This window comes from Neofelis nebulosa, chromosome 14 (genome assembly GCF_028018385.1).
Source record: "Neofelis nebulosa isolate mNeoNeb1 chromosome 14, mNeoNeb1.pri, whole genome shotgun sequence".
NCBI classification, from domain to species: Eukaryota; Metazoa; Chordata; class Mammalia; order Carnivora; family Felidae; genus Neofelis; species Neofelis nebulosa.
This window is the reverse complement of record NC_080795.1, coordinates 45,669,391-45,691,363: the sequence shown is the minus strand read 5'-3', so window position 1 is coordinate 45,691,363 and position 21,973 is coordinate 45,669,391. Positions and strand designations below refer to the sequence as shown.

The window sequence follows — 21,973 nt, the reverse complement described above, 5'->3', positions numbered from 1 at the left end:
TTACCTAGAGAAAATGATGTTTAAAAAATCAATTAATATATTTTAAGCCCAATTATAAAGATGACTAAACTATGTTCCATGAAAGTAAAGATTGTGAAAATTTTTATTACACTTTTTAGATGCTATGTATGTATCCTTACATCCACCTAACAGCTGGTAAATAGTAAGTACTCACAAATATTTTTAAAGAAATTAATAAATGGCATAATAAAACTGATAATTTAAGGAAAAAGGACAACTTATTATTTCAATATTTTAGAAAGAGCTTGTTTGGAAGCTAGTACATGCCTGTAGTCTCAATTAAATTAATGTATTAAAGATATATCCAGCACCAGCACTGAAAGAGGGACAAAAGACAAAAACTAAAAATACCCAGGTACTTGTACAAGGGGAAAAGATCAAACTGGTTCCTTAAACAAATAAACAAAGCAGTCCTACACACACACACACACACACACACACACACACACACACCCCAGAATAAAGCATATATTTCCTGAGCACCACCACTATTGAGTGCTGAATAACTAATGGGCAACCTAACGATTTCATACTAAAAGTATAAAAAAGATCCCAAAAGCAAATATAAATGTCATAGAAAAGATAAATATGAAAGAATAAAGAACATATTTTCATATATTTTACATTAAGGAGGCAGAAAAAAAAAACCCTAAAAATTTTAAACATTATCTGAAGACTTAAAGAATGGATATAAAGCTACCATTTTTTCCTACTTTTTAAAACTGCAGTTAGAGAATTCAAATTAGTCTAAAAAATCTAGAAAATATCCACCAGTAAAAACAAGGAAAATAACTTCCCATAGACCAATGATCACAGGTAACTACCTTTGACAATCTGGTGTATAACAATCCAGGGTATTTTCTTCTTTTTTTAAATTTTTATTTATTTTTGAGAGACACACACACACCCCCCGCGTGAGTGGGAGGTTGGGGGGAACTGGGCAGAGAGGGAGAGACAGAATTGGAAGCAGGTTCCAAGCTCTGAGCTGTCTGCAAAAAGCCTGACTAGGGGATTGAACTCACAAACCATGAGATCATGACCTGGGCAGAAGTCAGATGCTTAACCAACTGAGCCACCCAGGTGCCCCAGGGTATTTTCCATTAATATGTAAACATGTATGTAGATAAGCTCTTACTCTATATGCAGTTTTAAAAATGCTTTTGTTCACTTACCAAATACCTAAAGCATATTTCATGTTAATAAACAGGCACACATATCGTTTTTTGTGATGATGGTCACTTAGAATTTCACTGCATGTATACACCGTTATTATATTAACCTGTCCTCTACAGCTGAGCATTTAGATGTTTATCAAATTCTGCCATATATATAATCAGTCACTGTTGCTCATTTATGTTTGAAACGCAGCCTAAAGCTATAGTGGTTTAGCACTTCACTGCTCTAGGTGATCTTAGAAGAGTAAAGAGCATGTGTAATTGTCAATTTTGTTTCATTAAAAATGTATAACAGTGCTGATGGCGATTTTGTCAATACTTATTCTTACTGCCTCTAAACCTCACATACCCAGGAAAACTACACTCTGAGGCTAGTTTCCTTCTTGAAATTTATATGCCTGTAGGAGACTGTGAGAAGAAAATGCTGATTTAAAAACCAGGTACATAAGGTAAAGTGAGGAAACATAAAGGGCTGTCTATGGTGATGTTACTATTGGCAGTCCCTAGCACTAAATCATCTCTTTCATGGCAATCAGTCCTTAGGAGGATTATCCAATTATGAAAAATAAATACCTTAATGAAAATGAGAGGTGGCAGTTTAAAAGAAAACAGTACCCTTAATTATAATAATGCTCCTAGGTATGGTTAATGACCCTATACATTAAGGAACATAGAACTTTAATGACCTGGACCACACCAGGGTCACAATTGGTAGCGGAACACTGATCAACATATAAAAGCCACCAAACACATGAAAGAAATTACAGTACATCACACATCAAACATTTTGGCCTGGTGCTTCCTTCCTCTAATCCTACTGGCAGGAAACGCTCTACATATCCTTTGAGGTGACCAGACACATTTAAAAGTAGTCCCTGGTTAAAAAAGCTCTTTGGCTACTGCAGTTTTCTCCAAAGAGGAGAGCGCCTTCTGCTCAGCACTGCTCCCTTCACTTCCACTTGAAGCACCTCAAAGGAGCTCCGCTGATGAGGTACTGTAACCACATCATGTCATTTCCTCTTCGCCTGGTTAAAATGTATAGAAAATAAATATAAAAAATGTTTTCACATTTTTATGAGGTAGTATCAGGCAAATTCACTCGCAAATATTATAGATTTAACTATTTTGTTTTGAAATATGTAAAGTAAGGTGAACATTATGTAAGCAAACACGTTTTGCCCTAAATCATCTTCTAAGTTAGCTTCTTATCAGAAAGTATTTATGGCACTATGAATAAATTTTAAGACTCTCTTTTTAATATTCCCATACTTAGCCTGGAACCTGAACAAATGATCCTGGCACACTATGCAAAGTGAAGGCTGCTAAATTTCTGAGGATGAACATTTTCCAATAAATTCAGTTGGAAAAAAAATAGAGATACAGATGGAAAGATAACTTTCCCTGAGAGTCATCTGTTCTGCTATTAACTAGGATTAAAAAAATCAAAACATATTTGATTTTACTGTGTTATTCTATGGTGTAAATATGTTTATAGTATATTTTGACATTTTTTTAACCAGGATGACAGGATATTAAGAAATTATCATATATTTCATTAACATCTACTCTGTCACCAAACTGAACCAATGACATTGCAATTCTTTAATTCTATGCATGTATTTTTTCCCTAGTTTTTGCATTATTCTTCAAGTTTTGTGGTACTATACCTCAGTTTTATCAGGTGTTCTTTAAAATCACCTGGAAATACTGAGGTTGTGTTTCACTGAACATCAGCTTCGTGACTTCTATTCAGAACTTAAGTGACTGGTAATGTGTTCAATGCCACAGACATGCTGTCCATAGTGTGTTTGATAAGCTGACATGGGACAGGGATTCTTTTCACTGTTGTGTCAGTTTATCAAACCCATACCTGGACGACAGTCAATTCAGTTAGAGGACGACGGAGTCCTGGAATAAAAAGCGGCATTTCCTTTTAAGAAGCTATATACTCTGATGTACAAAAGTCCTATGTATGTATGTATGTATACGACAACGTGCACTAAATAACTGTAGCAATAAATAAAATTCATAGAAATTGGTTCAAAAGCTCACATTATAACCACAGTTATTGAAGTGTATCTTAGGAATATGTCTAATGAATAGAGTGGTCTATTAATAAAAATTTTTCATCTTCTTACATCGAGTTTATGTTTTTCTTACATTCTTTAAAGATTCACATGGAAAATCTGATATTAAGGTATGACCAAGTGAAGTTAAAAGTTGTACTTTAATTCCGATCAAAATCATTTATTTTTGAATTGTGTGATTTGACACTGGCTCACAAACTATGTTGATTTACACATGATAAGCTATGTGGAGAAAAAATGTTTTCACAACTTATGTCAAAAAAGAATATATGATTATGGAGGTCAGAATAATGGTTATCTTTGGAGTGGAGGGCACGGGGTGGGATGGAAATGAGGAAAAGTTTCTGGAGTGGTGGGTGGTGGTACCTTGGCCGTATCTACGTAAAAGTTCATCAAGCTTATACAAATAATTAATACACTTCCCTAAATTTAAGTTATAACTCAAGATAAAGATATGAAAAAAAGAACTAGAAAAAAAACTAGCTATGTGCTAATTTGTATCTATTTTGGAATCTAATTTATAATTTTTTCTACCTTTGTCAATGTGGATTAATTTTTAGGTATCTAGTTTTTGCTCAAAGCTCAATGTTAAAAATGATGGGCAAGAAAAGTATTTCAGATTGAGACAAAATCTGTCTTCAGCACAGAGGATACAAGGTCTCCAAATAAAGAATAAGTATTTCTAGTAGACAAAATAGGTACAATTGGACTGTTTAAGGACAGTGACCTCAGTCAATATACACTAATATAAGAAATAAAGATAAGTGTACATAGAAGCTGTTGTTTAAATTGGTACTTTAGAAAATAAAAACTTACTTGATCTCATGCAAAAAAACAAGTATTTTTTGGGTAATAGAATCTTATTTGTGGTTAGCAAGTCTTCTCATACAATGTGTAGAGGTAACTTATTATTAACCATACATATTAAATGAATGCATAGATGCCTTCTAACTTGATTTGTATTAGCTTCTACATTTATATAGAGAAGATAAAAAGGGCTTAGTAGACACTCCTAGTCAACACAGAGTAAAAGGGGTCTTCCTCAAGTTATAATTACAAAGCGAACACTACAGCTCGCTTTTACAAGTTTCTTAAACTCAAAGCTGGTTGAAGATTTCAATTTTTTTAAGTAAGCTCAAGGCCCAACATGGGGCTTGAACTTAACAGCCCTGAGATCTTCCGAATGAGGCAGCCAGCCACCACCAGATTTTTAAAACTCCGTTTATCTGTTTATCTTCTAAGCTCTGTATCTACTCTTTAATTCATTCAGGGTGATGAACAGGGTACATTATATGAATAACTGTAAGAATAAACATGAGGGTTACTTTTTAGTTAAAATATTCAATCTTTGTTATTAATTGAGAAAAAATGTAATTCTTCCTGTACACCAGACACTTAGAGAATAGCAACTTTTACTGTTCTTTAAAGAATGGTCTTATGAGACAGTGGTTCTGTTAAATAGTCTTCCTAAGTATCTTAAAGGTAAACTATGCTCTCTCTTGCTTATCTCTAAGCCCAGAAGTGTTCAGATAATAATTTCACATGATAATGTTAGTGCCTCAATGAAAATATACAATCAGAAATGCATATATTATATATCCAGCATACTTTATATAACCAAAATGTATCTGAAAGAAATACAAGATAGATTTTCCAAGTTTATAATATAAAACTGTCATGAAATGAAACTAAACATATTCTATTATTCTGTAACTTCTTTCCAACATGAATTTCTAGTGTAAAGCATCTAAACATATCAATAAAAAGGGTTAAATACATGCAATATAACATTCCAAAATCTATGACAGTAAAACTTAGAGTCATTTCAACACTGTTATTGAGGTAGCTTTTGGCAACAAATAGAAATACATTCATGGAAACCTACATCCTGCTACAGGAAGCCACAAAAGACGCAGTAACATTGGTGAGGGCCAAATGTAAATCCGAAGCCTTCACACTAGATCAGCTGAAGAACACGACAGGGACTAAAAGTCTGCCAATAGTATTTATGAACAAAGCTTTTAGACAAGTTATTCTAAATACCTACTATCCCAATCTCTCTGATTTGCTAAGAGAGCGTTATCTGAAACCAACAGTAAGCATTATAGGATTAGGGACATAACGTCACCAGATATGAAACATATCTTGCCCCAAACCAAAACAATGGTTATTTTGAGAACATTCATATAGAAAGAAAATTAGAAAGAAATTAAAGGTTGGGAGGGGAAGGGCATAGTTTATGGAGATTTGTAAAATTTGATCTTTACAGTATATCTGGAAAATACAGCTCAGAGTTAGAGTAGAAGGTCAGCTAGGTTTTAAGTGAAATTGTAAAAGGACATAGAAGAGAAATACCAACCCTTGAATTGCATATTCATTAGGAATAAAGAAAGGCTATCATTAGTATTTCCAGAAAAAGAATAATCTCTTGTTTGTAAATAAAGACAATTTTTCAAAGCATACATGCACAGTTTTTAATCATATTAATCTCATCTATGAATTTCTATTGGTCATATTGTTTCAATTAACAATTGTTTGGGCCTATGTATATTGTTGAAATGTACATATAAAACAAGATTAACAAAATTAAGTTAGTCTCAACCATGAATTTCAATGGTTACATCAATTTAATGTTATTTCGTATCGGGAACATTAACCCTATGAAAAGCCAGAATCACCATTATAAGGTTAAAAATGACAAAAAGATACTGTCAAGGTTTTAATGTAGGTGAAATGTTCTGTTGCATGCAAATGCCTGTCTCTTGGATTGCATCAAGGTCTATTTATTTAAAACCTTAAATGAGATACTTGAGTCCTGATTTTTAGTAAACTGTAATTTAAAAAATAACTCATGTGATTGTATATCAAAGTCAAAAAAAAATTAAGACTTTTTTTTTATAGTAGTTTAAAAAAAATTCGGCTTTAACAAGATTTCAGTAAAGCTTCCATTTAGAAAATGGGTATTTTATGTCAACACTTATGCTGCCAAAATTATCGCCATAAAATGAATTTTTGTAATGAAAGCTACATTTTCTTATCAATTATAAAAGAACAAAGCATGTTTTCACACTTACTGTGGTGGGTGGTTAGCACATCAGTGAGAAGCGGACAGCAACCACTATTGCACAAGTTGTCCATAAAAAAAAGCAAAAAATGGAACAAGTGTTGGAGGAGTACTACTAATGGAAATCTTCTAAGAGAAGATTTCTAAGATAAGCTGAAAATGAATCAGCTCCTCTAATGTTTGTAATTCCTTAAAAGTAAAATTCCATAAATGAAACTGCCACAGATTGAGTACACCTGTCAGAAGCCTCATTTATAAAAGATGTCTTTAAAAAGTTAGTCAAAATTACCATGGAGTTTTCATATAATGCTTGTAGACAATTTTTAAGAGAATGAAATTCTCTATGGAGAAAAACTGAAACCCAATACTACATTCAATCAATTAAGTACTGAATGTACCAAAAAAGGATTAGCAAATGCCCGTAAAGAAGAAATGGCTGAAAAATTCAACAACTGGTAAAGTTTCTAAAAAGCTATGGGATAAATTAGTCACAGATAAAATCCCAGAAGGGACTTCAGAAGACCCACAAATATTTGTGGCTCCTACCAAGAGCTATAGGCAGAACTTTACAAATGTCGAATTATAAGAAGAATATAGTTCTCTCAAGTAAATGATGAAGATTAAGAAACTTTGTAATTAAGAGTACAAAAGAGGGATGCCTGGGTGGCTCAGTCGATTAAGCATCTGACTTCAGCTGGGGTCATGAGGTTACAGTCTGTGGGTTCGAGCTCCATGTTGGGCTCTGTGCTGACAGCTCAGAGCCTGGAGCCTGCTTCAGATTTCTGTGTCTCCCTCTCTCTCTGTCCCTCCCCCGCTTGTGCCGTCTCTCAAAAGTAAATAAATAAACATTAAAAAAAAAAAAGTAAAAAAGAAAAAATGTTTTGAGTATTTTAAAATTCTTTAATAAAATATTTTAGAAAAATGTATGAAGTAAATTTCATTGTTATAATCACTAGGTTAAGTCTTTTAGGGTAGATATTAAAATTTTTGTAAATTTTTATTAAAAAAAATTTTTTTTTTTCAACGTTTTTTATTTTTATTTTTGGGACAGAGAGAGACAGAGCATGAACGGGGGAGGGGCAGAGAGAGAGGGAGACACAGAATCAGAAACAGGCTCCAGGCTCCGAGCCATCAGCCCAGCGCCTGACGCGGGGCTCGAACTCACGGACCGGACCGCGAGATCGTGACCTGGCTGAAGTCGGACGCTTAACCGACTGCGCCACCCAGGCGCCCCGTAAATTTTTAATCCATATGATACAGCAATGACATTGGAAGTCTGTGTATAATCTTAAATGACTTCCAAATCTATATGTCTAATTCTATAAGCCCCATTTTCATACATGTAGCTTAAACACAGTATTTCTCAATTGCACAGGATGTGAGAGAAAAAAGCCCAAGGTACTAAAACTCCATATGCTTATTTAACTTTGATATAACTTTTGCATATGAAAAATATGTGAACAAACAGTACACAGTTGTTTCAACATAAGAAAATCAATACCTTCTTCTACACAATTTAAGAGAAAAGTTGTGATATGTAAGAATACTCTGGGAAGAAGAAATACAACAAAGAAAAAAGAGTTTCAACTTTTCCTTCTCTTTCATAATTTTGAGACAGAATTAAAGAAATAATTATACTGAGGTAAACATTTATCATTATGTTTTATAATCACTTAAAATATCTTATGAAATAAAAATCACAGACATATACTGAGTTTATTAATCAGCAAATCTATGTTAATATTTATATCTGGTCATGATTCATTTCACAGCTCAAAACGTGAGAAAAAGCTTGATGACAATCAAAATCATTAGCTAGGGATGTTAATGGGGAGATTTTATGTAGATCATATAGTAAGAAGTACAGCCTAATGAAAATTCTTTCAAAATAGATTTTATGTTCAAGTACATCCAAGGACCAAAGAACTCAAACACTAGGATTATAAGAGTTTTCATCATAAATTATGGCTCTAATAGCTGTAATATTAAGCCATCGTAGCTTGTAATATTTTAGGAAACCTAAGGAAAATGCACTAAAACTTCTGCCTATTAGTTTGTTTCAATTTACTCACTGTTTTTAATTTTTATTTATATTTTTAATATTTGATTTTGAGAGACAGAGAGAGAGAGAGCGCGAGTGAGCAGGGGAGGGGCAGAGAGAGAGGGAGACACAGAAACTAAAGCAGGCTCCAGGCTGTGAGCTGTCAGCACAGAGCCCGACGCAGGGCTCGAACCCATGAATCGTGAGATCGTGACCTAAGCCAAAGTCAGACGCTCAACCGACTGAGCCACCGAGGGCCCCTCTATTTACTCACTGTTAACAAGAATATTGTTAGAAAAAAAACTAATATCTAAACACTTATAAAATTTAATGAAATATGAATGCAAAACTTCAAAAAAAATTAAGTTCAACCTTAGCTATACACTGGTTAACTGTAAATTAAACTAAAACCAGCATCTTTTTTTTTTTTTTAAAGATCTACTTTTATTTTCTTTTAATTTTTATTTAAATCCAGGTTAGTTAACATGTAATGCAATGATGGCTTCAGGAGTAGAATTTAGTGATTCATCACTTACATATAACACCCAGTGCTCATCCCAACAAGTGCCCTCCCCTTAATGCCCATCACCCATTTAACCCATCCACCCACCCCATACACCCCCCTCCAGCAACCCTCAGTTTGTTCTCTGTGTTTAAGAGTCTCTAATGGCTCACAAATCAAAAAATTAAAGCCAGCATCTTATAAGAAACTCAGTAACAGGCAGCAAAATGTAGTGGTAAAGAGCATGGACGATGGAAACAGGTTCTGTCACTTATTTTATGCGTGACCCAGAAGAAATCACTTAATGTCTGTAGAATCAGTTTCTATGTCTAAAGTACAGACAATCATAATACTTGACTCTTATTACTTAAAGGTTATAGTGAAGTAAGCATTGCGCTGAAACATCAAGTAGAATCCTTGACACGAGGGAAGCACTCACTAGATGTTAGCTATTACTGCCGCTGCTGCTGCTGTTATATTGCAGAAAGGTACCTCAGGCACTGGTATTGAAGGCCAAAGAAAGAAGACATTCTAAGTAAAATAATTACGAATTTTTTTTTGTTTTTTGTTTTTTTAAAGAGAAGGATTTAAGCGAGACATTAAAAAGAAAGATGTGATTCTTAGGAATTTGTTTACGTTAATGATGTTGAACACCAAAGAAAAAGATTTTTCAAGAATTCATAACCTCTCCAATGTAAAGTTTTTATAATAAAAACTCCTTGAAAGGCTAATCTGGAAGAAGAGTATATTTCAAGGAAATTGAAAATGCATACATAAAGAAGGGCCACAGCAAAGAACCTACTAAGCATTACTGGGGTAAACAAAATATATTCAATAATTTGAACAAGACTCTTATGTAAGAAAATGCCAGCAAGACTTGAAATAGAGATTGAGGTCAGCTCACAGAAGAGGATGCATGTTGGGTTAAAAGAAATTTTGTCATATTAAAACTTGAGCATTATTACAGATGTTGAGCAGAGTTTCAAAGTGGGACATTAAAGCCCAAATGCCTACAATATTTTAATTCATACCGTAGTGACTACTGTGAGCCACTTGGGTCTTTTCAATTCACATGGTAACAAAGAACAGCTGTAATTATTTCAGTTTCCTATTGGTACTGATATATTTGTTCTTCAAAAACCACCCAGTAGCTATCTCACTGACAGAAACAACTCAATTTTCCTTTTACAGTTTCCCAGGTACAGTGATGTCTTGAAGTCTGGAAGTCTTTGTCACAATACGTTCTACAGAAGTTTTCACAGTGTTTTTTTAATAATGGAGAACATTTTGTTGGCTAGACACAAAAAGTAGTCTTTAAATAGATTCTTGATCTGTATCTAAAATGGTTCAAAAACAGGCAAGCATTTCTGAGTATGAGGACACTGAAGGGTGCCTACAACATACTGAGCTGAAACAAACCCAAGTTGCAGAACACTATTTAGACCCCATTTTTTAAGACAGGTAGAGCTGGCTTGTCACTCTCTTACAGACACACAGAAGTGGTCTAAAAAAGTGTCAACCTGTTAACAATGGCCACAAAGTAAGGAAATAGCCAGCAATCAGAATAAGCAGTGGGATTGTATTTTCTATAGCATATATTATTTAACTTAAACAATGAACACTACACTTTTATTTTAAAAACCTTAATATAGGCTTATTAAAAGAGTAAAATAAAGGTAGATTTACTATTTAAAAGGTATCATTTCAACAATTTGTTATTTTAAAAAATTCTATTTTAACTTTTCATATTTTAATTTGATAACAAGACTACTAAATAATGATAAACTGAATTGTAAACAATTTTTTAAAGGATTTTTATGAAAGGATTTATATTTTATAAAAGGATTTATAGAAGGATTTTTAAAAACAGATCACTAAAACATACTGAAAAAATGATGTATTTACTTAGACTCATGAATAACTAATGTCAATGTTTCTATTCTCTTCCACTTTTAAAAAGAAAAATCATTGAATGGAAATGAAGAATACTTTTTCCCTGTTCCTTCCTGTGAAACCTGTCTGGATGGAACTTCCGGAAACATTCCTTCCTCGTATCATAATTTTCAGAAGATGTACAGACTTAATGCCGTAAGGACACGAAAAAGTTTAGGGTGCAAGTTCATAACTTCTGATTTTGCTTATTTCATTAATCCAGGCTCTGTGGGAGGTGTTGTAGATAAAGTGTGAATTATTATGCTATTGAATCTATCAGAGCTTTACAATGTAATTTCATTGACTTGAATAATATGGTTGGGGTCTTGAGTTCAATGAAGGGAGGTACCATTAAGTCCTACTCAAAAGTACATTTCTAGCATTGGTGTTACATACACTGTAGGCACTCAGTAGATATCTGCCGAATAAGTGAAACAATTAATATTTTAAAAATAAGTGAATTAAAGTAATAAATGAGTTAATGCATGTATACATACATGCAATGTGATAGCATGAATGTCTCAAAAAATCCCTACTGTTCTAATGACTGATGTAGAGCTATTTATTCTATTTCTCTTATTTAAAAAAATAGTTAAAAATAATTTAAAACAATAAAAATTAAGTTAAAATACTTGTAAGACTGTATTCAGGTTTATAGTCAATGAAATTTTTAGGTAAGTCCTAGGAAGTAGAGATAATATAAATCCAATGTAATTTTCCTATAGTGAGTATACTATAGAATGGCATAAGGTCCTGACCGATACTTACATCCATTTTTTTTTTAGTAGAAACAAACATAAACTCTCCAGTTACTGAGCTGCAGATGATATACCAGCATTTGAAGAACATAGTTTCCAAAAATATGTATAAATCATTTACATAAAAAATGTAACTAAATTTATTAAATCCTTAATGTGCTTAAGTTACAAACACATTTAAACAGTTTACTTCATAATGCTTATTTTAATTTCCTTAAATCAGCCTATGAAGGAACACTTTTCAGCATAGGTCATTTTTTTTTTTTAATCTGCCTTTTAACCTTTTATCCCTAAATGTTTCTCTATTGCTCTTTAGCCAGAGACAAGAACCTGAATCATCTCTGAGGGAATGAGATTGTGTAAGATAGAGGGAAATCTATCAGGCCAAACTGTGTTTCAGAACTTCAGTGTAAGTCAGGGAAAAAAACAGTTGAACACATCATAGGAGAATCTCAGAAAGAGGTGAAAGGAAACTGGGAGATCACCTTATGCAGGAATTAGTAGTTGGAAACTAGAAAGATCAGTAGACTAAAAGGAGGAAGTAGGTAAAAACAGCAGAGGGTCAAGAGAGGAATTCATGAAAACATATAGCTGAGCATGAACACTGGATAAATAACATGTTATATATGCTCTGTTGTTTTCTAGTGGATCAGATCTTTTGAGACTAATGAGGTGCAAATTCATGTAAGTTGTCAGTAATTTAATACATGTTTTATTATTTCACATTTTCTGAATCATAGACCACAAAAGTAACAACCAGTATCAACTGCAAATCTGTAAAAACTCTGAACTTAAAAAAAGACTCCATTGAGGACGGTCTTGCTAGGGAACAGGAAAATGTGGGGATGAAAGATACTTACTTGCTGTCACAGTGTTTGAATGTTTGGCATTAAAAATTATCAGCATTTATTAAAATATATTTTTTAAACCTTGTTTGCTCAAAAGATTTGGAAACCACCTAATCTGCTACACAAGGTGTGGCCCTTGAAGCAGCACATCAATATCACCCAGCATCAGTGTTCTACGCAACCATGTGGGAGCTTGGTGGAAATAGGGAATTTCAGGCCCCATTCCAGACCTCCCAAGTCAAAAGCTGCATTTGAACAGATCCCCAGGTGATTTATAGATACATTCAGTTTAAGAAGCACTGGTCTAGGGGCGCCTGGGTGGCTTAGTCAGTTAAATGGTTAAGCATCCAACTTTGCCTCAGGTCATGATCTCACAGCTCATGGGTTCAAGCCCCACTTCGGGTTCTGTGCTGACAGCTCAGAGCCTGCAGACTGCTTTAGATTCTGTGTCTCCCATTCCCTCTGCCTCTCCCCTGCTTATGCTCTCTCTCTCTCAAAAATGAATAAACATTAAAAAAATTTTTTTAAAAAGCCGCACTGGTCTAATTCAACATATAACCAACCCCTTCTTACCCTTCTACATGGTTGATCAGCCTCTGCTATATCAGCAAGGGGGAGCTCAGTACCTCCTAAGATTGTCAACATTTCAAAAAAATGTAAATTCCTGTTCTCCACCTGCCAAACCCCAAACTAAATCCTCCCAGTTTTCCTTCCCTCAGTTAATTTCATCTTTCCAGTTGCTTAGGCCATACAACTGAATTATCCTTATCTCCGTTGTCTCAAATTCCATGTGCAATCCATCTGCAACTTCTCCTGGCTCTACCACTAAAATATGTCCAGAATCTGACCACTTCTCATCACCTCCACAGCCACTACCATCAGCCAAACCACCATCATCTCCTGCCAAGATTAGTGCAACAGTCACAGACCCTTGCCCTTCCCTGCCTGCAGTCTATTCTTCACGTGTTGGCCTGAATTATCTGCTTAAATATAAATTGGATCCTGCCACTCCTCCAGCTCAAACTCTCTGAAGGCTTCTCATCTGATGAAGAAATCAACCCCTCAAAAATCAGAAAACTTTCATATCACATATTCGGTTAATTCAAATGACAGAAATAATCCTTAACATGACTCCTTTAGAGATCAATGTCAAACTCTCATTTGTTCTTCTGAACTGTGACTCCTTTGTATTAAAGGCAGATTTCACCTGTTTTCAAATGTATATTTTTAGTCCTTGCTGGTGATCCCTTCATGTCCTTTTGCAAGTAGATATCTGGTAAACAACAAAATCATTATTTCAAAATTCTTCATGTGTTGATTATTTTCCTCCACAACCACCTCCCACTCAAAATGGTAGCCAAACGCCTAACAATGGCCTCTAAGTTTCCTCCATACTGTCTCTCACCACACTGATTCAGGCATATACTGCTTCAGCTGACACTGGCTTCATTTGTACACTCCTGTTCCAGGATCCTTATGCTTTCTCAGTGAGCCATTCCTTCTCTTATTAGGCCATGATGTCCATCTCTAACTCCCCATTTTCTGTCTTCTTCCCTGCTTCCACAACAAGTATTATAGAATATTTTAAATTTGTGACTGTCTCCCCATTAAATATAAGTTCCATAAGAGCAAGGCTTTCTTCTTTGTCTTGACACCCATCCAATACCTAGAAAGGTGCCTAATGTGCAGTAGGCTCACAAAAAAACATTTGTTAAATAATGAATAAAGAACAAATAGCCCCATTGTTATTACTTTTATAACTGAAAGGTCTTCATTCCATTGAGCTGCAAGTTGTCATTGTACTATTCACTAATTTAATGATCTTAGGTCTGTTCTTAGCTTCAGAAGGAATAAAACTATTCCCTGTGACACATGACAGGTCAAGTATTTAAAGAATGGTCCTATGTCCCCTAGTTTTCTCATCTTCAGATTTAAGATCTTCAGTTATTTCAGTCTTACTATTGTTCCTTCAAAGGTTTTTTTTTTTTATTGGTTGCATTTAGGATTTTTTTGAATTTTCACATACATATTTTTAATAATGAAAATACCTTTTAATTTTTTTATTTTTATTTTTTTAATATTTATTGTATTTTTGAGACAGAGAGAGTCAGCGCGTGAGCGGGGGAGGGGCAGAGAGAAAGACACACAGAATCTGAAGCAGGCTCCAGGCTCTGAGCTGCCAGCACAGAGCCAGATGTGGGGCTCAAACTCATCAACCGCGAGATCATGACCTGAGCCAAAGTCGGACACTCTACCGACTGAGCCACCCAGGCACCCTGAAAATACCCAACTTTTTAAAGGTAAAGGCATCTCCTTTCTCCCAGGTACAGACACATTTTAGACCTGGGAACCTGTGCTGGGGGAGACAGATGTTGCATTCTCTCTCTCCTTGCTCAGCATTCTCCCTCAGCCCATCAGGGAGGAGTCTCTTTATTTTTGATTTTCAGTAAATTGACCATATTGTCCCTAGATGTAGTTTTCTTTGCATATATTTTGCTTTTATTGAGGATAGGGTACTAGGTTTCTTGGGTCTGCTGGTTAATGAGTATTGTTAATTTTAGAAAACTCTCAAGGGTTATCCTTTTAGTTATGCCTTTTGTTGTTCTTTCTCCTACTTACACATACATTAAACCATTTGGCAGTGACCCACATGTTTTTCAGTGTTCACTTTTTCCTCCTCTCTGTGCTTCAGTTTGGATAATTTCTATTTAGCTATGTCTAAATTCACTAAATCCTATCTTCTGCTTTGCCCATTTGCTGTTATAGCTATCCAATGACTCCTTAATTACAGAGAGTGTATTTTTCAGTTTTAGAATTTTAAATAGACCTCGTTTCTATGAACTCTTTATCTTTTCAACATTTTTAAAATACTATTAACAATTATTTAAAACTCCTGTCTACTTATTCCAACATCTCAATCATCTGTAGGTCTTCTACGAGCTAAATTTTCTCCTGATAATGGATCTAATTTCCTTGCTTCTTTGATATTTTATAATTCTTGATTATATATTGGACATCATATATAAAAAGACTAAAACAAGTTAAGTTATTTCTCCTAGAGAAGGCACACATTTTCCTGCCAGGCAGAATGGGTAAGCAGGGGATAATTTTGATTCAATCATTAACTGAACTAAGTTGGGGTTGGTTTACAGCTTTAAACTTAATTTGCCTCTGGTTTCAAAGGTCCCAAGGGCAAGACTTGTCCTGTGTTTGTTGTAGGCCTCTCCTAGTAGACTTGTACTATATATATATGAAATATAATGCAAGACACAAATGTGAACCACCTCTGTAACTTAAAATTTGCTAATAGTTACACTGAAAAAAGGTTTAAAAATACAGTGGGAAAGAGTTGTAATAATGTATTTAACTCAACACATCCAAGTATTGCTATCATTATATAAAATCAACATAAAGATTAAGGAGATATTTTATTAATTATTCAAAATATTGTGTGTATTTTATACTTCTAGAACATCTCAATTTGGACTAGCCACATTCTTTTTTTAAAGTATCTTATCTTACCTGATCTTAGAGAGTGCCAGCAGAGGAGAGGGGCAGAGGAGGGGGGTTAGGGGAGGGAAGGGAGAAGGAGTGCGAAGGAGGGAGAGGGAGGGAGAAGGAAGGAGAAGGAGGAGGCTGGGGGGAGGGAGGGAGAGAGAAGGAGAAGAGGGGGAGACAGGGAGAGGAGAAGAGGGGAAGAGAGGGAGAGGGAGAGGGGGAGGGAGGGAGGGAGGGAGAGGGGAAGGCAGGGAGGGAGGGAGGGGGGGGGAGGGAGGGAGGGAGGGAGGGAGGGAGAGGGAGACAGAGGGAGACAGAGAGAGAGAGAGAGAGAGAGAGAGAGAATGAATCCCAAGAAGGCTTCACCCTCAGCACAGAGCCTGACGTGGGGTTCGATCCCATGACCCCAGGATCGTGACCTGAGCCAAAACCAAGAGTCCATCATTCAACCTGCTAAGTGACCCAGGTGCCCCTAGACTAGCCACATTCCAAAAGCAGAAGAGCCATAGTAGTTAGTGACTACTGTATTGAAGAGTACACCTCCAACATGGCTTTATCTTTTAAAGAATGTGAAACTTTGTGATATTCAATTTCTTCTTACCAGCTCCCTCTCCCCACCCAACACTCAAAAAAACAAAAACAAAAACAAAAAAAACAAAAAACAAAAACCACTATGGATGACTGTGTGTTTCAGGTTCCTCCAGATTCCAATGTGTCACTCTAGCTCATGACCAATAAATGTCCCTTGATTTATTCCTTTCCACAATAAAATATCCCTGCTTATAGCAGATAAGGCAAATAATTCCAAAGGTGAAAAGTGCATCCAGTCTCCATACACCTAGAACAGGTATTTCTCTTTCTGGAATTTAATTCCTCTGGACCAATTTGTGACATCAATCTTTGATTTAAAACAATTGGCTCTATTGAGATACAATTTACATCCAATAAAATTGATCCTTTTGAGGTGTATAATTTAGTTTTTTGTATATTCTCATTGCACTCACTATACCTCACTCACTGTACAAGTACTCACTGGACAAATTATGGTACATCACCACTATCTAATTCTAGAACACTATTATCACCCCAAAAAGAAATTCTATACCCATTAGCAGTCATTCTTCTCTTCTGTCTTAGCAACCACTCTTCTACTGTCTCAATGGATGTGTCTGTTCTGGTCATTCCATTTAAATATAAATAGAATCATATAACATGTGGCTTTTTTGTCTGGTTTCTTTTACTTTGCGTGTTTCCAAGGTTGATCTATGTTAAAACATAGACTTTATTCCTCTCTATGGCAGAATACTATTCTATTACATGAGTATTCCACATATGTTTAGCCATTTGTCAACTGAAAAACCTTTGGGTATTTTCCACTTCTAGCTATTATGAGTAGTGCTGCTACGACCACTGTGGGTATGCGTTTGTGTGACACAGTTTTCAATCACCTTGGAGACATACCTAGGAGTAGAATTGCTGCATCATATGATGACTCTATGTTTAACCTTATGAGGTGTTTCTCGCAGTAGCAGCACCATTTTACATTCCCACCAGAAATGCATGAGGGTTCCAATTTCTCCACATCAGTTGTCTTTTTTATTATAGCCATCCTACTGGGTATAGTTTTGACCTGCATGTCTCTAATGACTAATTGGGTTGAAAATCTTAACACGTGCTTATTGGCCACGTTTATATCTTCTTTGCATATTTATCTATGCAAATCCTTTGCCCATTTTTTAATTGGGTTGTTCTTCTATTATTGGCTGTTAAGAGTTCTTTATATATTCTGGATACAAGTCTCTTATCAGATACATGATTTGTAAATATTTTCTCATATTCTATAGACTGTCACTTTCTTGACAGAGTTCTCTGTAGCACAAAAATTTACAATTTTGATAAAACTGAACTTACCTATTTTTTTTCTTTTGTCCCCTCCTCAGCTTTTGGTGTCATTTTAAAGAAGCCATTACCTAATCCAAGGGCACAAAGACTTATTCCTTTCCTTCCTCCTATAAATTCCAGAATTTTACTTCTTATATTTATATCTCTTATATTTACATCATAATTTTTATGTATGGTATAAGGTAAATGTCCAAATTCATGTAAATATTCAGTAGTCCGAATACTATTTGTTGAAAAGACTGTTCTTTACTACTGAATTATCTTGGGTTATCAAAAACCAATGGACAGTAAATGTGATGGTTTGTTGGTGGAATCTCAATTCCATTCATTTATATGTATCTATCCTCATGCCAGTACTCCATTGTCTTGATTACTACTGTTTTATCCTAAGTTTTGAAATCAGGATGTGTCCACCTTCCAACTTCTTCTTTTCCAGTATTGCTTGGGCCTATTGAATTTCCATATGAATTTTAGAACCAGTTCTGTCAATCTCTGCCAATAAATTAGCTGAAATTTTGATGTGTGGATTATGATGAATGCAAATTATTTGGGGGAGTACTGCCATCTAACATTAATTAAGTCTTCTGATCTATGCACATGGGATATTATTTCATGTATTTATATCTTCTTAAGATTCTTTGTACATAGGATATGATTCCATGTATTTTAGATCTTTAATTTCTTTCACCCATGTTTTGTAATTTTCAAAGGGTTAAGTTTTGCACATCTTTTGGTAAATTTATTCATAAGTATTTCTTTCTGATGCAATTATAAATGTAATTATTTTCTTAATTTCACCTTTAGGTAGTGCATAGCTTAGTGTTACTATGAGCTGACTTTTATAATTTGATTTTGTATCCTGCAACCTTGCTGAACTTGCTTGCCCAAAAGTTTTCCAGTGGATTCCTTAAGATTTGGTATATACAAGATCATGTCATCTACAAAAAGACAGTTCTACTTCCTCCTTATAATCTGGGTGTCTTTTATTTCATTTTCTTGCCTAACTGCCCTAGCTAGAACCTCTGGTATAAGGCTACATAGAAGTGGCAAGCGCAGATATCCTTGTCTTGTTCCTGATCTTAGGGAGAAAGCATATAGTTTTTCACCATCAAAAATGTTAGTTATGGATTTTTATAGATGCCACTGATCTGGTTGAGGAAGTTAGAAAAGTCAAGAGAGAAATAAAAAAACACTAAGAGCAGATTAAAAGAAAGAAGAAGTAAAAATATGCAGTGGGAGAGTGCAATGACTAAATGATATGATCAAGGAGAGGGACTAAATGATAAAAATACAAATCTAAAAACAGTTCTGAAAGGAATTCATAAAAAATGATTCTGAAATTCTCTGCCTTTAGTTAAGTGTATGCTTTTGGCAAATCATGCAAAAATTCTGTGCACTTTGGTTTGTCAATTATAAAAAAACTGGGGCATTTATTCTATAAAGTACCTTTTTTGTACTTTGTGTGTACTTAGTATATATTTTTATATATTTTGCATGTTTCAGGATATGAGGCACTGAAGATCTAAAAGAGATACTATGCTATTTACACTTAATTTATTTTTTGGCTTTATATTTCCATATTCTACAAAATAATTCAGGTAGCAAAACAGGGAAGGAAACGAGATAGGGAAAGAAGGTAGAAAGTAAAGAAAAAGAAACATAGAAAAGGAAAAGATAAAGAATAAAGATACAGAAAGGGAAGGAAAAAATAAGTATGAAGAAAATATGGAAAGTAAATACGGACAGCGACTGAGAAAAAATAGTTCAAGGACAATGAGAAGAAAGCAATGACAAACAGGCCTAAGGGAGCCATATCTTCACAAATGACTTCTAAGGAGCCAGAATGCGGAGAGGGCAGAGGAGGAAAGGAGTTCACTTTATTGATGGTGATAAGATCTTTTAATAGAAAACATATTTCTTTCACCATAAGTAAGACCCTCTTTGAGGGCTGCTTACTTCTGAAATGAAAAATAAAAGATAAATACACCTGAAAACCTTTTCAAATGTTAGAAGATTAAATTATTTTCACCCAGAAAAAATTCTACTGTAATCCTTCCCCTAGATACTGAGAGAGTAAACAGTTATGAGTTGTGATCTTGTGTCTATCATCATCACTTAACCAGAGACAGCTATTGTTTTGGATCCTCAGTTTCCTTATCTATAAAATAAGGCAGCTGGATTAGAAAATTCCAAAGGCCTCCTTCAGTTCTCACATTCTGAGATTCTATGTAAGCTAGCAAAATAAGAACTTATTTAAGGGATGAATACTATAAGCTACCAACAAAAGTAATACAAGAAAGAGAACATGATATGTAATTCAAAAGAAAAAAATATCAAATAACGGAAAAATTTGAGAAAATCAAATCCCTAGGTCTGCTTAAAGTAAAAATTGCTATCAACCTCTAGGTGGTAAGTGCATTACAAAGATCAGAATCTTTCCTAACGGTAACATTTATTGGAGAACAGTAGGAATTTATTTTTAAAAGAATGACACCACCTCATCTGAGAAGCAGACCAGCAGGATGAATAAGACACTTGTTCATCTGTACTTCTGTGATTTTTCTCACTTGGTATTATTTGCAACTGCACTTTTATGTCTGGCAGCAGTGCCAGTATGAATGATGTATTATTTTTATCATGTTGATTACACATGTTCACCAGTTTAGTTGTCCATATATGCTTGGTGTGGTTTGCAAATACTCAGTGACAAAATCCAGAGCATGGCATTTTCACAGAAAGTGTTTACTGTGAAATTTCTCCTTAGAAGTTTGCTTTTCTTTACAGCTTTGATCCACATGACATCCACAGACCTACGTTTCAAATAATGGCTTATAGTGAAATTAAGAAAATGACTGCAGTAGGATGTGGTAGTTCTGGAGCGAACCTCAGTTTCTTATGTGATTAGAGATTTGGTCAAATTTAAAGTCTGCTAAAATTTTCCAAACTGCGCTTCTTCAGTTTTATGGGGCCTTGGTACCTACATTCTGTTATTCATCAACACTTCACAGAAATACTTGATTTGTCTGAATGAATTTAAAAACCCACAACTGAAGAAAATCAGAAAAACCTGGTTTTAAATATCAAAAGATCCCAAATGAAAAGTATTTCTACAGGCCACACTAAGCAAGTTTTATTGATCAGTGTACTGCTTTGCAGGATGAAATTGCTGCAAGATCGAAGATAAGAAAATAAACTTACTGGTAAATATCTTTCCTGAGGACAGTTCTGCCAAGGGGATTGTCAGCTTGGGGAGCCATAGCAACAGAGCCAATCTTCAAAACCATCGTGTCTTCTTTTGCTGCCTGATTAACTGTAATAAAAGAAATGGATTCATGAGGTATTCAGTGGGTCTGTGTGTACTTTATGCATATGGAGAAATCTAAATAACGGGTAGAGACACATGAAGATAAAACCAATAAATGAGGGCAAGGAAAAAATTATGTGAGAAATAAAAATATTTGAGGCTTTTGAGAACTACTTCCTTTATATCCCATTAAGTAATTTTCCGTTGTGCACAATTAAAATGATAGTTAAAAAACCCAACAACTCCATCCCAACATTAAAACATACAATGTTAACTACGTATGAGTCGTGTTAAAGTAGTATGTTTCTCAAATTTCATAATCTTATGCTACTACGTCTTTCTCCCAAGTGACTGTCAGCCCTGGGTTTTTGACACTGCCATTGCAGTGTACGCATAGATTATTGTCAACAAAGATATTAAAGGTCACTACAAGGTCAGTGACAGATTCTCAAACCATTTAAATTTACATGACAAATAATAATTAAATACAATACACACACACATATGTACACACATGGTCACAGCACTTCAAGTTGTAACATGTCAGAAATTCCAAAAGAAATATAATGGCTGCAACGGCAAAGAAAAAAAAAACCAGGTAATTGTTTAATATACAAGGACATTTCAACGTGTTATTCTAGGCACTTTTTAATTTAAGTAATTTCTACTGTGAACTCGCTTGGGAAATAATTTCATACCTATGTAAAACTTCCACCTCCTAATAGAATCTAACACTCAGGTAAGTAATCTCAGAAAACAATAAAAAAATGAAAAACAATATATATATATATATATATATATATATATATATATATCAGAATTTAAATATATATAATTCTGA

At 34.6% G+C, this 21,973-nt stretch overlaps 1 protein-coding gene and 1 long non-coding RNA gene across 8 annotated transcripts in view; one reads left to right on the top strand and one right to left on the bottom strand.

Moving 5' to 3' along the window:
- VPS13B (vacuolar protein sorting 13 homolog B) overlaps positions 1–21,973 on the bottom strand; it is an 805,543-nt gene that overhangs the window by 315,780 nt on the left and 467,790 nt on the right. For 6 of the 7 annotated variants that reach the window (XM_058699592.1, XM_058699588.1, XM_058699591.1 and 3 more), the window contains one exon: positions 21,027–21,138. In XM_058699592.1, coding sequence (XP_058555575.1) covers positions 21,027–21,138 — 112 coding nt within the window. Of the gene's footprint in view, positions 1–6,357; positions 6,402–21,026; positions 21,139–21,973 lie in introns of all 7 variants that reach the window. The other variant, XM_058699594.1, reaches the window with a different exon arrangement.
- LOC131494877 (uncharacterized) lies at positions 1,919–21,168 on the top strand. Its single transcript, XR_009253622.1, has 3 exons — positions 1,919–2,187; positions 10,851–10,978; positions 20,985–21,168. It is a non-coding gene; the product is annotated as an uncharacterized LOC131494877 (long non-coding RNA).